At 43.3% G+C, this 18,155-nt stretch overlaps 1 protein-coding gene across 1 annotated transcript; it reads right to left on the bottom strand.

Moving 5' to 3' along the window:
- Positions 1-353: 353 nt before the first annotated feature.
- On the bottom strand, positions 354-16,800 carry LOC105008029 (GRB2-related adapter protein). The gene is made up of 4 exons (XM_010867221.5): positions 16,508-16,800; positions 10,890-10,987; positions 10,016-10,135; positions 354-924 (listed from the first exon to the last, which is right to left on the bottom strand). Exons 1-4 carry the CDS (start codon positions 16,586-16,588, stop codon positions 354-356), a joined length of 870 nt encoding a protein of 289 aa, XP_010865523.5. The 5' UTR covers positions 16,589-16,800.
- Between the last annotated feature and the right edge of the window lie 1,355 nt (positions 16,801-18,155).

Raw genomic sequence — 18,155 nt, 5'->3', positions numbered from 1 at the left:
TTATGTAGGAGTTATGTACTGTTATATAGGGACAAGATTGTGTAATGAAATGGTTATGTAGGAGTTATGTATGGCTATATAAGGGCTACGTTGTTTTATGTGTCGTTATGTAGGGTCATGTAGGAGTTTGTATAGGTTATGTAATGTTCTATAGAGGTTACATGTAGGGTTATTTAGTGTTAATATGTTATGTAAATATTATGTGCAGGTTATATATGGTCATATGAGGTTATGTAGGTATTATGTAGGGTTATTTAGTGTTAATAATGGGTTATGTGAGGGTTTTGTAGGTGCTATGATGGTTTATTAATTGTTTATGAGGGGTTTATGAAGGGGTAGCGCTGGCCACATTACTAGTTCCTTTTTGGTCTGTTGGAGTACCAGGCTGTTGTCTGATGGTGTATTTGTAGAGGGGTGTTGTGGATGGGGTGAGGAGTGTTGTGGGTGGGGTGAGGAGTGTTGTGGGTGGGGTGAGGAGTGTTGTGGGTGGGGTGAGGGGTGTTGTGGGTGGGGTGAGGAGTGTTGTGGGTGGGGTGAGGGGTGTTGTGGGTGGGGTGAGGGGTGTTGTGGGTGGGGTGAGGGGTGTTGTGGGTGGGGTGAGGAGTGTTGTGGGTGGGGTGAGGGGTGTTGTGGGTGGGGTGAGGGGTGTACTGTTCTGCTAGATATGGATTAGGTGTGTGTGTGTGTAGTGGTGTGTGTGAGGGTGTGTGTGTGTGTAGTGGTGTGTGTGAGGGTGTGTGTGTGTGTAGTGGTGTGTGTAAATGTGTGTCAGGGGGGTCCTTTAGGTAGACTGCTCTCTCACGGGCAATGCTGTGTGATCTGTAGAATTCCACCAATCGGTTGAGAGACGAGAAAGACTCTTCCCACACACTGTACTGACCACACCCCTCCAGGATCAGGAAGTGCTCCACCATGTCGCCATAGCTACGGAGAGAGAGAGAGGGGGACAGTGACAAAGACCAAAATGGGGACAGAGGGAGGGAGGGGGGAGGTAAGAAGGGAGGGAGAGGAAGACTGAGGGAGGGAGGGAGGGAGATTTGGGGAGAAAAGGGCAACAGATAGTGACAGAGACCAAAAGGTTGGAAGAGGTATAAAGAGAGAGCAAGGAACACCAGAGATTTTTTTTCTGTCATTGTTCAGTCTTCTAAAATAATGTGTGTGTGTTTGCGCTAACCCATTGAGCAATTGCTGGCGGGCCGGCGGTGGCTGTAATGTTGTACAGCCAGCGGGCCACCAGCTTTTGCCGCTTTTCTCCTGATCTCAATTTGCATAAGCTAATTTGCATCTCAAGCGGCTTTCCACCAGCGGTCCGACTGCGTTACGCTAGCGGCTAGCCGCCGAAAAGAGGACGTGTGCTTCAGTCTGCTGTATCTGCTTGTGTTGCAATTTTCTTCCAGCAGAGATGCTATTGTACCCCTTTTATTCTTGTACTGATTATTTGTATTAACTTTATTTAAATATTGTTAAATCTTAGTGTACAGAATTTTGGTCAACATTGGTAGTTTATAAATAAAATAGACTTTGACTGTAACACTATTGCTTGTGTAAAGGACCTTTGTGTAGACATGTACAGTAAACACATAGAAACAGCCGTCTCTCGCCATTGCTTACCATAATATATTTCCCGAATGAATGGCCATTTTCCACTGCATGGTACCGGCTCAACTCGTCTATAGCCTCGATTTTAATGCTTCATGGGGGTCAGTTCTTTACTGTGTTTAAACACCGCCGTGTCCGTAGATGGCACTATAGCGAATTGCACATGTGTAAGGCAAGACCATATGTCTGTGGGCAAGACAGTCGCCATTTGGATCCCACGCTGTTGTGCCGTGAAAACTAGAAGAAACATTCATTTTAGCGACTTGGTTCTTTCGTCAACTCTTGTTCAAAGTGTATAAGCTATATGCTCAGAATTGGACAATACAACATGTGGATTATCACATTGTTTTACTACAATTTGATGAACTCCCAAAACAAACGAAGATCAAGGATTATTTGGACATCAGACCGATAATTGTTGAACGCTGAGTCACCTAAATCTATGGTGAATTCTGTTCCATTATAAATAACTAGCATTAAGTATTTTTAAGTTACTGAGTAAGAACGTAATGACTGTTTTGTATTAAACAATGACTGTTTGCAATATTCTATTAACATTCTAATTATTTAGTCAAGTTACTGGTAGCTGAACGCAAGTTCTAAACCAGTGGTTCCCAACCAGGGGTACTAGGACCCCTGGGGGTACTTAGCCTCTCCACAGGGGGTACTTGAAAACACTCATGACACCATAGACTTACTAGTGAAATGAATATGAGGGGGTACTTCAGGGGTACTCCAAGCAGTGCAAAATCTTTTTGGGGGTACAGTAACTGAGAAAGGTTGGGAGCCACTGTTCTAAACCATTGGCGGGAAAACAAGTTATAGAAACTGAGCTTGAAAAAACTGTGTTGGCCTGAGATGAAATACCTACAGTTACTCTTGTTTCTTCGTGTGTCCACAAGTTTGGTTGGTTACTATTTTTAGTTTATTCGTTTATCCTCAAGTTCGGATGTTTTGAACAGTTGAACAGGTATGGTAACATCGTTAGCTAACTTGTCCCAATCATGTTTCTTAGGCTATCAACAAGTTAGAATTTTATAATATGCGCTTACTCTTTGTAACTTTTATCAACTGATATGTAACGTCGGCTAAATCGTGTTTCTTTGTGTAACGTTATCCACATGATGTGGATAACTTTACACTTGGCAGTATATTTAGACTAGCTAAACCTGTACCTGTTGCAATTCCGTTACTGAGGTTTCTGTGTATCCACATTGTTCTTAGCTAGCCTGTGTGTGTCTTATGCTGCCGTTTTTTTTAACTTATTTTCTAAACATTGCTTTCAGGTGATGACGTTTTCTGTAATTTTGTTCCGGAGGAGGATAACTGTGTGGCAGCAGTTCCACGCCAGGTTTCGTAATTGCTGCAATGTTTACATGGTTTCACCATATTTACCTGTTCACCAACTTACTCCAAGGCACCAGAGAGGTACTCCACGCTACCATGTAGATGATGGCTACATAGGTAAGTGTTGGTTCATTCACTTAACCCAGATGCTTAACTTGTTATTAAAGCATATTGCTTCCAATTTTATTTTAAGAATGAACATTTTGGTGGACACTGCGATTTTAGTTCTGATTGTAAAATAACCAGATATTTAGGACTGAATAATTAACTGTCTGTCTTTACATTCAGAACGTTTGGAGAAGATCAAGTGGCTGACTGAAGAAAAGGTTGAGCTGAGGGCACAGCTGGCTCTACAATCAGGTAAAAACCAGACTATAGTTGCGCTAGCATGTTGTCTTCATGAAACATTTCATTTGTCATGTCAGACCATTAAAGTACAATATCTGATTACTGTATTACAGGAGACATAAGGAAGAATCTTTCCAACCGGGATGCCACTGATGAGGCTGTCCAGAACCAGGTCCCCAGGTACCAGAAAGGGGCAGCTGACCGTGCAGGTGGGAGATGTCGTGGCGGTACAAGGGACCTGACGTGAATATGAATGACATCTCCAACACAACCAATATTGCTGCTAAGCTACAGTACTGTATTTAATTTTTTTTTTACTGCTGCTATGTACAGTGATATATATTTGATTGCATTATCCTCTTAATATATTTATAGCTCTGTGAGAATGTTCTTAATTCTGACTGTAGTTGTAGTGTTATGCCACCATTCATAAGCTTATTGCACTGATGTATCTACGATATTCAATAACTATTGATTGCTGCTAGGTCATACTTATGTATATTACTGGCATTCTAGCCCTTGCTTATTTTGTATTGTATTATGTTTATTTTGTACTTTCACATTCAAATACTGTAATTTTACTATATCTTTTGCTGGACATGTTTTCTTGCACTATTTGATTTTGTTACATTTTTATTTAAATTCATTTGCACATGTTTATTTTGTATGCTTGCTGTATAATGCATGTTTTTTTGTATGCATCTTGCACTATTTGAAATAAATTGTTTAGATTTTATTCAGTTCATTGTCATTCGTGATATGACCAATTATTATAAAGGATTATTATAAATAAATAATAAATAAATAAAACCTAATATTGGGGCGTGAGGCATTCCGCTGGGTTTATTGAATAAAAGCAGCTAGCTGCCGTCGGGCCGCTGGTGAGTCGCTGATCAGGGTATTGTTAGAAGGCATTGTCATGAAACACTCTGCGGCCGCAGCGGCAAAAAACTAGTGGGCCGTCGGTGTGCCGCTGGCGTGGTGCTTTCTGGGAAGGGTTCTACTCTAGAATTCTATTAATGCGTCAGACACTGATTCATTTAAAGATCACCTCGCTACCAATTAACTTTACCTTTAAACTGCCGGGCCCCTTCAAACTTAAATAAGAAAAACATTCTCTGCATTTTCTATTCATATGCAAAGCAATGTCTTCGAGGTGTCATATTTTCACAACAATCTGACCTGACACACCCAACCTTGCTTTGATCCACATGGATGCCTGCGGGAGCTGTGTGACTCAACAGAGTAGTGTTCAGTACCAGCCAGCTACAGTGCCAGCTTCTTGCTTGCAAAAACAAGATCTAATGTGATTGAGTGAGTCCAATTTGGAAGGAATTATAAACAGATTAAAAAACAAAAAACAATTATGGGCCTGCTGTTCTGACTGGTAAAGTTTCTTAGAGCCTGTCTAAAGTTTCCTGCCGCTCTTACCAGTAAAGTGTGCTTATAGCCTGTCAAAAGTGCTAATGTTTTATCTTTCATGGAGGTTAGTCAGGTTAGCACAAAAGCCAATGCCAACATTGTCAGTGTGCATTATGCCTTTTATTTTTCTCTGCCTCCAAATCACTGTATTTCTAAAAGGTTAACTATGTCTATCAGTACACAATGTCCCTTCATCATGAACTGCCACAGACGACCTGTGCAGCAAGAGAGTTTAGGCGTGGGCGTGGTCTCTATTAACAGGAAAGCCACAGGCTATACATGAGTGGGAAAAATGGCAGGCATCTATCCAAGGAGATTATTGTCCTAAAACTGATTAGTCAATATTTAACTGTTAGCTTGTCTCTTCTGTGTCTATTTCCAATGCCCTCCCGCCCTCATATGGAGCACAGACAACTATCCTTGTAATTACATCACCTGTGTTCCTGATCACTGTTCCTATTTAATTACAGACAACTGCTCCTTATAATTACATCACCTGTGTTCCTGATCACTGTTCCTATTTAATTACAGACAACTGCTCCTTATAATTACATCACCTGTGTTCCTGATCACTGTTCCTGTTTAATTACAGACAACTGCTCCTTATAATTACATCACCTGTGTTCCTGATCACTGTTCCTATTTAATTACAGACAACTGCTCCTTATAATTACATCACCTGTGTTCCTGATCACTGTTCCTATTTAATTACAGACAACTGCTCCTTATAATTACATCACCTGTGTTCCTGATCACTGTTCCTATTTAATTACAGACAACTGCTCCTTATAATTACATCACCTGTGTTCCTGATCACTGTTCCTATTTAATTACAGACAACTGCTCCTTATAATTACATCACCTGTGTTCCTGATCACTGTTCCTATTTAATTACAGACAACTGCTCCTTATAATTACATCACCTGTGTTCCTGATCACTGTTCCTATTTAATTACAGACAACTGCTCCTTATAATTACATCACCTGTGTTCCTGATCACTGTTCCTATTTAATTACAGACAACTGCTCCTTATAATTACATCACCTGTGTTCCTGATCACTGTTCCTATTTAATTACAGACAACTGCTCCTTATAATTACATCACCTGTGTTCCTGATCACTGTTCCTATTTAATTACAGACAACTGCTCCTTATAATTACATCACCTGTGTTCCTGATCACTGTTCCTATTTAATTACAGACAACTGCTCCTTATAATTACATCACCTGTGTTCCTGATCACTGTTCCTATTTAATTACAGACAACTGCTCCTTATAATTACATCACCTGTGTTCCTGATCACTGTTCCTATTTAATTACAGACAACTGCTCCTTATAATTACATCACCTGTGTTCCTGATCACTGTTCCTATTTAATTACAGACAACTGCTCCTTATAATTACATCACCTGTGTTCCTGATCACTGTTCCTATTTAATTACAGACAACTGCTCCTTATAATTACATCACCTGTGTTCCTGATCACTGTTCCTATTTAATTACAGACAACTGCTCCTTATAATTACATCACCTGTGTTCCTGATCACTGTTCCTATTTAATTACAGACAACTGCTCCTTATAATTACATCACCTGTGTTCCTGATCACTGTTCCTATTTAATTACAGACAACTGCTCCTTATAATTACATCACCTGTGTTCCTGATCACTGTTCCTATTTAATTACAGACAACTGCTCCTTATAATTACATCACCTGTGTTCCTGATCACTGTTCCTATTTAATTACAGACAACTGCTCCTTATAATTACATCACCTGTGTTCCTGATCACTGTTCCTGTTTAAGTTCCTCCTTCCCTCTTCCATCTTGTTGTTCTTTGTTTTGGATTCTGTCCTTTTCTGTAAAATGTTTTCATGTCTTGGTTTTGTGTTGCTAAATCTTAGTAATTTTTAAGGAGTCGTTGGTTCGCCCTGCCTGTGTCCTGTCCCCTGCCTGTGTCCTGTCCCCTGCCTGTGTCCTGTCCCCTGCCTGTGTCCTGTCCCCTGCCTGTGTCCTGTCCCCTGCCTGTGTCCTGTCCCCTGCCTGTGTCCTGTCCCCTGCCTGTGTCCTGTCCCCTGCCTGTGTCCTGTCCCCTGCCTGTGTCCTGTCCCCTGCCTGTGTCCTGTCCCCTGCCTGTGTCCTGTCCCCTGCCTGTGTCCTGTCCCCTGCCTGTGTCCTGTCCCCTGCCTGTGTCCTGTCCCCATGTTGGGCCATGAAGTGTAGCATATTAGATGGATTTTCATTATTAGCTATTTTTGGGGTTATCCATTAGGTGCAGAAGTCCACGGTATCCAGCCAGCTGTAGCCAGCTACCTTTGTTCACACATGGTTAGTTTTGGCAGTATCTGTGGTCTGTTAACACGTTTGTAACATTTGTAATGTCAATCCTGCAAACATTTGTAATGTCAATCCTGCAAACATTTGTAATGTCAATCCTGCAAATTTCAAGTGTAACGAAAAGCTGCTGTCTTTGTCTTTGTGTGTATGTTTGTGAGAGAGTCTTTGTGTGTGTATGTGTGTTTGTCAGAGAGCATGTGTGTGTGTGCGCGTGTGTTTGCCACCCCCTGATGTTCTAATGGAGAAAAGTCTGTTTCCTGTTTGTGTGTGCTGATGTGTGTATACTGGTATGTGTGTTTATGAGTGTGTTTGTATGTACTGATATGTGTTTGTGTGTGTGTGTGTGTGTGTGTGTATTTGCCACCCCCTGCTGGCTGGCAGATGTTCTAATGGAGAAAAGTCTGTTTCCTGTTTGTGTGTGCTGATGTGTGTATACTGGTATGTGTGTTTATGAGTGTGTTTGTATGTACTGATATGTGTTTGTGTGTGTGTGTGTGTGTGTATTTGCCACCCCCTGCTGGCTGGCAGATGTTCTAATGGAGAAAAGTCTGTTTTCTGTTTGTGTGTGCTGATGTATACTGGTATGTGTGTGTTTGTTTGTACTGATATGTACAGTATCTTACAAAAGTGAGTACACCCCTCACATTTATGTAAACATTTGAGTACACCTTTTCATGTGACAACACTGTAGAAATGACACTTTGCTAAAAGGTAAAGTAGTGAGTGTACAGCTGGTATAACAGTGTAAATTTGCTGTCCCCTCAAAATAACTCAACACACAGCCATTAATGTCTAAATTGCTGGCAAAAAAAGTGAGTACACCCTAAGTGAAAATGTCCAAATTGGGCCCAGTTAGCCATTTTCCCTCCCCGGTGTCATGTGACTCGTTAGTGTTACAAGGTCTCAGGTGTGAATGGGGAGCAGGTGTGTTGAATTTGGTATCATCGCTCCCCACACTCCCTCATACTGGTCACTGGAAGTTCAACATGGCACCTCATTGTAAAGAACTGTCTACATAAAGATGGCCTAGGCTATAAGAAGATTGCCAAGACCCAGAAACTGAGCTGCAGCACGGTGGCCAAGACTATATAGCAGTTTAACAAGACAGGTTCCACTCAGAACAGGCCTTATCATGGTTGACCAAAGAAGTTGAGTGCACATGCTCAGCGTCATATCCAGAGCACAAGAAAGCCCGCAAACAGTTTGCCGAAGACAAGCAGACTAAGGACATGGATTAATGGAATCATGTCCTGTGGTCTGATGAGACCAAGTTAAACTTAAAGCAGAGCATGATCCCCTCCCTTCGGAGACTGGGCCGCAGGGCAGTATTCCAACATGATAACGACCCCAAACACACCTCCTAGACAACCACTGCCTTGCTAATGAAGCTGAGGGTAAAGGTGATGGACTGGTAAAGCATGTCTCCAGACCTAAACCCTATTGAGCATCTGTGGGGCATCCTCAAACGGAAGGTGGAGGAGTGCAAGGTCTCTAACATCCACCAGCTCTGTGATGTCGTCAAGGAGGAGGGGAAGAGGATTCCAGTGGCAACCTGTGAAGCTCTGGTGAACTCCATGCCCAAGAGGATTAAGGCAGTGCTGGAAAATAATGGTGGCCACACAAAATATTGACACTTTGGGCCCAATTTGGACCTTTTCACTTAGGGGTGTACTCACTTTTGTTGCCAGTGGTTAAGACATTAATGGCTGTGTTTTGTCTTATTTTGAAGGGACAGCAAATTTACACTGTTATACAAGCTGTAAACTCACTAATTTAAGATGTAGCAAAGTGTCATTTCTTCATTGTTTTCACATGAAATTATATAATCAAATATTTAAAAAAATGTGAGGGGTGTAGTCATTTTTGTGTGATACTGTATGTGTTTCTGAGAGTGTGTGTATTTGTGTTTGTGAGAGAGTATTTGTGTGTGTGTGTGAGAGTCTGTGTGTTTGTGTGTGAGAGAGTGTGTGTGTGTTTGTGAGAGTGTGTGTGTGTTTGTGAGAGTGTGTGTGTGTTTGTGAGAGTGTGTGTGTGTTTGTGAGAGTGTGTGTGTGCGGGTGTGTTTGCCACCCCCTGCAGGCAGACAGATGTTCTAATGGAAAAAAGTATTTCATGTTTAACTGTTTGTATGTGTGTACTGATGTGTGTTTCAGTGTGTATACTGGTTTGTATGTGTATTAAGTGTATGTACTGATGTTGTTTTTTTGCTGGTGTGTGTGTGTGTTTAGTTATATGAGTGTGCGTTTATTGGTTTGTGTGTGTGTGTTTTTACTGGTGTGTGTGTGTGTGTGAGGCGGTTAAAGTGGACAAATAAAGTTTCCTCTTCAGTGATCACTGATCTGTGTGATCACTGACCCAGATTGTTAACACACATACACACTGATAAAACCAGTACGTTTGTTCATTAGATTTGTGTGTGTGTGGGTGTGTGTCTGTGGTTCATTAAAGAGGATAATAGAGGAGATATTTATAGATTCCGAGGCTGAAAGGATTTTTAAATAGAACAACCCTTCACTGACACACACTCAGAGACAGAGAAAACCACACGTGTGTGTCTGTGAGTTTGTGTGTGTTTGTGAGTTTGTGTGTCTGAGTGTGTGGGTGTGTGTCTGAGTGTGTGTGTGTGTGTCTGAGTGTGTGTGTGTGTGTGTGAGTTTGTGTGTGTCTGTGAGTTTGTGTGTCTGAGTGTGTGTGTGTGGGTGAGTTTAATCCCGTTTCATATGTACAGTGATAAAACAACTGGAAGAATTGTTCCCCACTAGTTCTTCCTGTTACCTGGGTGTAGTTACAACTTAAAATAGTCTCTTTTGTGCTCCATTTGTGCTGGTTTATATAGTTACATTTTTCGTTTGTACTCTTTACTGGTTAGGAATTTAGGCATGGAGGGTTAATAAGGGTCAGGATAAGAAACGTATTTCTGTGTCTCCACAAGGATAAAATAGGTAAAATGTGTATGTGTACCTGACAGAAACAGAAAACTCTCCCGGTGAACTCTCTGACTCTCGGAGCAGGAACACACCAATGCCCTGCCAATGTAACTGCTGCTCTGCCTGTAGCCTGGACACACGACCTGCAAACCATCTACACACATGTACATTAACAATAGTATCAACAGTGGTATCAGCTACAGGAGTCAATGTAAATCAGCTACAAGGGTTAGTCTAAATCATTAAATAATACTAACGAGTGTGGTAGAGCAATGATGTAATACTAATGGGTGTGGTAGAGCAGTGATGTAATACTAACGAGTGTGGTAGAGCAATGATGTAATACTAACGGGTGTGGTAGAGCAGTGATGTAATACTAACGGGTGTGGTAGAGCAGTGATGTAATACTTACGGGTGTGGTAGAGCAATGATTTAATACTAATGGGTGTGGTAGAGCAATGATGTAATATTTACGGGTGTAGTAGAGCAGTGATGTAATACTTACGGGTGTGGTAGAGCAGTGATATAATACTAACGGGTGTGGTAGAGCATTGATGTAATACTAATGGGTGTGGTAGAACACTGATGTAATACTAATGGGTGTGGTAGAGCAGTGATGTAATACTAACGAGTGTGGTAGAGCAGTGATGTAATGCTAATGGGTGTGGTAGAGCAGTGATGTAATACTAACGGGTGTGGTAGAGCAGTGATGTAATACTAATGGGTGTGGTAGAACACTGATGTAATACTAATGGGTGTGGTAGAACACTGATGTAATACTTACGGGTGTAGTAGAACAGTGATGTGATATTAATGGGTGTGGTAGAACACTTATGTAATACTAACGGGTGTGGTAGAACAGTGATGTAATACTAACGCCTGGGGTAGAACAGTGATGTAATACTAACGGGTGGGGTAGGACACTGATGTAGTTCTCTGGAACATAGCCCTTCCTCCCATGGAGTTCTGCCATCATCCAGTTTGGATCTTCATCCATCTCTGTCACCTAGTAAGGTTAGAGGTCAGGCCAAAGTTATCTTAACATCTTCCACAATGTTCTTCATGATATACTGTACTCATGTTATCATACTTTACTGATAATTCTTTTAATGATGGATGACGTTCTAATGATGGTTGATGTTTTTATTAATGGACGATATTTTAAGATTGGATTTAACAATGCTCTATTAATTAATTTCATGAATGTTCTTTAGGACCAAATGGTAATGTCTGTGGTAAGCTTAGAGCATGTTCCTCTGTCTTTAGATCCAGGGACCTGGAGGCTTTGAGGATGTCCAGATATGACCCACGGAAGGCCATCAGAGATGCAAAAAGAGAATACAGGGATAAATTGGAGTCTAACTACCACAGTCTGACACCAGACGCATGTAGGGAGGACTGCGATACATCAGACTATAAAGGGAGAAAAAGGTAACACATATATGTGAGGATGCTGTTCATGGACTACAGCCCAGCATTTAACACTTATTGTGCCAGCTAAGCTCATTCCCAAGCTCAGAACCCTGGGTCTTAACACCTCCCTCTGCAATGCAATCCTGGACTTCCTTACAGACTGACCCCAGGTGGTGAGAATGGGCAACCTCACCTCCTCGGCACTGACCTTGAGCCCCTTAGGGCTGCATTCTCAGTTCCCTCCTGTACTCCCTGTTCACACATGACTGCATGGCCACACACAGCTCCAATGTTATCCTTATATTTACAGACAACACCACCATCCTGGGTCTCAACTCCAACAGTGATTAGACCGCTTACAGAGAGGAGGTAGAGAACCTGGCCAAATGGTGCCGGGACAACTACCTCTCAACATCTGCAAGACTAAGGAGATGGTCGTGGACTTCAGGAAGTGGTGGAGGGTGGTCATGCCCCAATACACATCATGGAGCTGAAGCGGAGAGAGTTTCTGACTTCAAGTTACTCGGTGTGTTCACCAAAGATGACCTCACCTGGTCCAGACAAGCAAACTCGGCAGTAAAAACTGCCCAAAAACAACTATACTGCCTGGGTTAGGGTTAGACTCAAGAAGTTTGGCATGTCTGCAAAAACTCTCAACAGCTTTTACAGGTCAATCAATCAAATTTATTTATAAAGCCCTTATCACAAAGTACTTTACAGAGACACCCGGCCTTAAACCCCAAGGAGCAAACAACAGTAGTGTTGGATTTCAGTGGCTAGGAAAAACTCCCTAAGAAGGCCGAATTTTAGGAAGAAACCTAGAGAGGACCCAGGCTCAGAGGGGTGACCAGTCCGCTTCTGGCTGTGCCGAGTGAGTCCAATTAGAATAACAAATACATTTCTCTGGGCTAAATCCAACCCGATCTCTGGACACGGAAACTAGCTCTAGGGACGTGGAATGTCACCTCGCTGGCGGGGAAGGAGCCTGAGTTAGTGCGTGAGGTTGAGAGGTTCCGATTAGAGGTAGTCGGGATCACCTCTACGCACGGTTTGGGCTCTGGAACCACACTCCTTGAGAGAGGATGGACTCTTCACCACTCTGGAGTTGCCCATGGTGAGAGGCGGCGGGCTGGTGTGGGTTTGCTTATAGCTCCCCAGCTCTGCCGCCATGTGTTGGAGTTTACCCCGGTGAACGAGAGGGTCGTTTCCCTGCGCCTACGGGTCGGGGATAGGTCTCTCACTGTTGTTTGTGCCTACGGGCCGAACGGCAGTGCAGAGTACCCGACCTTCTTGGAGTCTCTGGGAGGGGTGCTGGAAAGTGCTCCGACTGGGGACTCTATCGTTCTACTGGGGGACTTCAACGCCCACGTGGGCAACGACAGTGACACCTGGAGGGGCGTGATTGGGAGGAACGGCCCCCCTGATCTGAACCCGAGTGGTGTTCAGTTATTGGACTTCTGTGCTAGTCACAGTTTGTCCATAACGAACACCATGTTCAAGCATAAGGGTGTCCATCAGTGCACGTGGCACCAGGACACCCTAGGCCGCAGGTCGATGATCGACTTTGTTGTCGTCTCATCTGACCTGCGGTCGTATGTCTTGGACACTCGGGTGAAGAGAGGGGCGGAGCTGTCAACTGATCACCACCTGGTGGTGAGTTGGATCCGATGGCGGGGGAGGAAGCTGGACAGACTCGGCAGGCCCAAGCGTACTGTAAGGGTCTGCTGGGAATGTCTGGCCGAGTCTCCTGTCAGAGAGATCTTTAACTCCCACCTCCGGCAGAGCTTCGACTGGATCCCGAGGGAGGCTGGAGATATTGAGTCCGAGTGGACCATGTTCTCCACCGCCATTGTCGAAGCGGCCGCTCGGAGCTGTGGCCGTAAGGTCTCCGGTGCCTGTCGAGGCGGCAATCCCCGAACCCGGTGGTGGACACCGGAAGTAAGGGATGCCGTCAAGCTGAAGAAGGAGTCCTATCAAGCCTGGTTGGCTTGTGGGACTCCTGACGCAGCTGACGGGTACCGACAGGCCAAGCGGGCTGCAGCCCGGGTGGTTGTGGAGGCAGAAACTCGGGCCTGGGAGGAGTTCGGTGAGGCCATGGAGAAGGACTATCGGCTGGCCTCGAAGAGATTCTGGCAAACCATCCGGCGCCTCAGGAGAGGGAAACAGTGCCCTACCAACGCTGTTTACAGTAGAGGTGGGCAGCTGTTGACCTCAACTGAGGATGTCGTCGGGCGGTGGAAGGAGTACTTCAAGGATCTCCTAAATCCCGCCGTCACGTCTTCCATTGAGGAAGCAGAGGCTGAGGGCACAGAGATGGACTCGTCCATCACCCGGGCTGAAGTCACTGAGGTAGTCAAGAAACTCCTCGATGGCAAGGCACCGGGGGTGGATGAGATCCGCCCTGAGTACCTCAAGTCTCTGGATGTTGTGGGGCTGTCTTGGTTGACACGCCTGTGCAACATCGCGTGGCGGGACAGTGCCTCTGGGATAGCAGACCGGGTGGTGGTCCCTCTTTTTAAGAAGAGGGACCGGAGGGTGTGTTCCAATTATAGGGGGATCACACTTCTCAGCCTCCCCGGGAAAGTCTATGCCAGGGTACTGGAGAGGAGAATACGGCCGATAGTAGAACCTCGGATTCAGTAGGAACAGTGTGGTTTTCGTCCGGGCCGTGGAACACTGGACCAGCTCTATACCCTCTACAGGGTGTTGGAGGGTTCATGGGAGCTTGCCCAACCAATCCACATGTGTTTTGTGGATTTGGAGAAGGCATTCGACTGTGTCCCTCCCGGCATCCTGGGAAGGTGTTCCAGGCCCGTCCCACCGGGAGGAGACCCCAGGGAAGACCTAGGACACGCCTCGGTGTCCCCCTGGAAGAGCTAGAGGAAGTGTCTAGGGAGAGGGATGTCTGGGCATCTCTGCTTAGACTGCTGCCCCCGCGACCTGGCCCCAGATAAGCGGAAGAAGATGGAGGGATGGAGGCTTTATTTACGCTATTTTTAGTGAGTTTGGTACAGATCCGGAGGAAAGGGAGCAATTTATTATGTTCAGCATTGGCTGACCTTGCACAGGAAATAGCTCCTTAAGTAATTTTGTTGGAATCGGGTCTAGCTGAGAGTTTGTGGGTTTAGATTACATTACAAATTTAGTAAATGTGTCGAGCGATACGGTATCAAAAAATTCAAGTGTCCCCATTGACACCTGGTCAGGGAGGTTCAGGACATTTTTAGGCCAACTGAGATTTTGAGGACCATAACTATTTAAGGAGGAGTCAGTTATTTGTTTTCTTATGGTGATGAGAAATCAAGGTAGTTCATCAAGGTAGTTCATGTATTCATTACAACCAAAAGTGAAGACCCACTTCACTTGCTAAGCTTTGCTTTTTTGTTAACTTAGCAACTGTGTCAAAGATACATTTTGGATTGTTTTTGTTCACCTCAATCAGGTTGGAGAAATAAGCTGATCGAGCAGACGTGATTTTCGGTATTGTAGTGTACTGTCTATCCAGGCTAGTCTAAATACTTCCAACTTGGTGGAGCGCCACCTTCGCTCAAATTTTCTGGAGGCTTGCTTAAGTGCTTTAGTATTGTTTGTGTACCAGGGAGCAAGTTTCTTGTTTAGTTTTTAGTGGTGCAAACTGAGGTGCACCACTGAGAACATCCTCTCAGGCTGCATTACTGCCTGGTACCAGAGCTGCTCCACTGCAGACCACAAGTCCCTCCAAAGGGTGGTGAAATCTGCGGAGCGCATAATCGGTTGCCATCTCCCTTCCATGCAAGGCATCTACCATACACAATGCCTGAGGAAAGCACAGAACATCATCATAGACTACAGCCACCCAGGCTATGGTCTGTTCACACTGTTGCAATCTGGTGGACATTACCGGAGCATCGTAGAACGTGCTTCCAGACTCACAAACAGTTTTTCCCCTCAGGCAATAAGGCTTCTCAACCAGCAACACTGATCTATGATCATACTGATCACATGAACACTACAAATGCTCTGATTCATGTCTATGTCAATTCAATGTTCATTAGCATATTTTAATATACCATTCATAGGCACTGTACACTTACAGTGGATATGAAAAGTATACACACCCCTGTCAAAATGTTGGTTTTTATGATGTAAAAGACTGAGACAAAGATAAATCGTCAGAACTTTTTCCATCTTTAATGTGAAATTCGTGTGACATGGCACCCAACAACTATGTAGTGAGAATTAAGAAAAATAATAAATAAAATAATAATATAGCAAAATAAAGGAAAAATATACATAATATTGTACACTAGCACTCTTTGAAATTGCTGTTAGTTTACATTATGTATATTTTCTACATTTTTTGCTTTATATTTTCCTAATGCATACTGTGTAGATGTCTCATGCCGTCATACAAATTTCACAGCTTAGAACAACACTGTTATTACTTTGTCATACATTCATGTCCTAATAGGCTGAAATTACTTATGCCCAAGACCTAACAGGCTGAAATGACTTATGTCCAAGACCTAACAGGCTGAAATGACCTACATTTGAATTCTTTAAATAATGTAAATAATGTTGATAGTTTTGAATAAACTATAGTTGCAACAGTTTACAACTATTTCAAAATTTCTGTGCACCAATGATCTGTGTTTAGCGAGTTTCATAATTGCATGAAAGCTGGCATGATTTGCTAAGCTCGCTAACAATAGCTAAGACAACAACTTGTTGCTAAATGAAAAGGATAGTGCTAACAGCGCAGCAAACACAAAGTAAAATACATTACACAAATTATCTAGCTATTGTTGATTAAGTTAATAGTTGCTATCCAGCATTATTTAGAATATTCAGAATGCCAGCTTCCTGTGTTTGTGACTAACTGTAACAAAATGCTTTAGAACGCTGCGGTATACAGCTATTCAAAAGTAGCATAACGGAGATGTGTCCATGGTTCAACCCTATAGCTCAATGGTTATGCTCAAATACTCAGTCCTAAAGATGGCGGACAAATAAAAATCGGACCAAACATAAAGCGAATGTGACGTAGTTGGTCCCCATGAAAATGTATCATAGTGTACAGTATTATACCATCTACACACACACACACACACACACTCAGACCCACCTTAAATACCTTGAGTATTTCTCCTTTCTGGAAGCTGAGCTCATCTCTTTCTGTCGATCGGAAAGAAAACACGGCTACAGCCTCCATCATGGAGAGATGAAAGAGGGAAGGAGTTAGAGAGATGAAAAGGGTTGGAGCTGTTTAAAAAGTAAAAACGAATGTTTAAAATAAAAACTGAGACAATACTGAAGTTGAAGGAAAAGTCATAGAAAGGGTTTTAAAGAGTAAAACAAGAAACGAGAGAGGAATGTTCTGTCTGTCAGGAGGAAAGAAATGTCACAGATTAGAGGACGAACTGTGTATATGTGTGTAAGTGTATATGTGTGTGTGTGTGAATGTGTAGTTGTGTGTGTAAATGTGTGCGTGTGTTGGGTGTTTGTGTGTGTGTGTGTGTGCATGTGTGTGTGTTACTCACATCCCTGCTAACATCTGTTCATTACTTAATGAGGGGCTTTTTGTATGTGCAGGTCTGACTTCCAGTGGGTCTGGTGTGTATGTGACTGTGTCTGTATGAGTGTGAATGTGTGTGTCTGTATGAGTGTGAATCTGTGTGTGTCTGTGTATGAGTGTGAATGTGTGTGTCTGTATGAGTGTGAATGTGTGTGTCTGTCTATGAGTGTGAATGTGTGTGTCTGTGTATGAGTGTGAATGTGTGTGTCTGTGTATGAGTGTGAATGTGTGTGTCTGTATGAGTGTGACTGTGTGTGTCTGTATGAGTGTGAATGTGTGTGTCTGTGTATGAGTGTGAATGTGTGTGTCTGTGTATGAGTGTGAATGTGTGTGTCTGTATGAGTGTGAATGTGTGTGTCTGTGTATGAGTGTGAATGTGTGTGTCTGTGTATGAGTGTGAATGTGTGTGTCTGTCTATGAGTGTGAATGTGTGTGTCTGTGTATGAGTGTGAATGTGTGTGTCTGTGTATGAGTGTGAATGTGTGTGTCTGTGTATGAGTGTGAATGTGTGTGTCTGTCTATGAGTGTGAATGTGTGTGTCTGTCTATGAGTGTGAATGTGTGTGTCTGTGTATGAGTGTGAATGTGTGTTCTAGCTGTTAGTTTATTATTTTTCTTCATTTAACCACTAGGTGCCACTGTAGTATAATCTTACACCTCCTTTTGGGTAAAATTGGGTAAAAGTGGAGGTAAGTCTCCACTTACTAAATATCTCTGTTATTTTCAACAATAGGCAACATCCTTTGACCTCCAGTGTCAGCACTAGCAGATCCAAAATTCACATGAGCAACACATTTGTGTTTAGACCTCAATAACTGCAATGGCTTAATACTATAAAACTGAGCTTAACACTATAGGACTGGGCTTAACACTATAGGACTGGGCTTAACACTACAGGACTGGGCTTAACACTATAGGACTGGGTTTAACACTACAGGACTAGGCTTAACACTATAGGACTGGGCTTAACACTACAGGACTGGGCTTAACACTATAGGACTGGGTTTAACACTACAGGACTAGGCTTAACACTATAGGACTGGGCTTAACACTAGGGTAATTCTGGACACTACGTCAGTGTAGTCCAAGATGAGTTTAACACTACAGGACTGGGCTTAACACTACAGGACTGGGTTTAATACTACAGGACTAGGCTTAACACTATATGACTGGGTTTAACACTACAGGACTGGGTTTAATACTACAGG

This window comes from Esox lucius, chromosome 9 (assembly GCF_011004845.1).
Source record: "Esox lucius isolate fEsoLuc1 chromosome 9, fEsoLuc1.pri, whole genome shotgun sequence".
Taxonomy (NCBI): Eukaryota; Metazoa; Chordata; class Actinopteri; order Esociformes; family Esocidae; genus Esox; species Esox lucius.
Note: the sequence above shows the minus strand (reverse complement) of the source record. Positions and strands in the feature narration are given on the sequence as shown.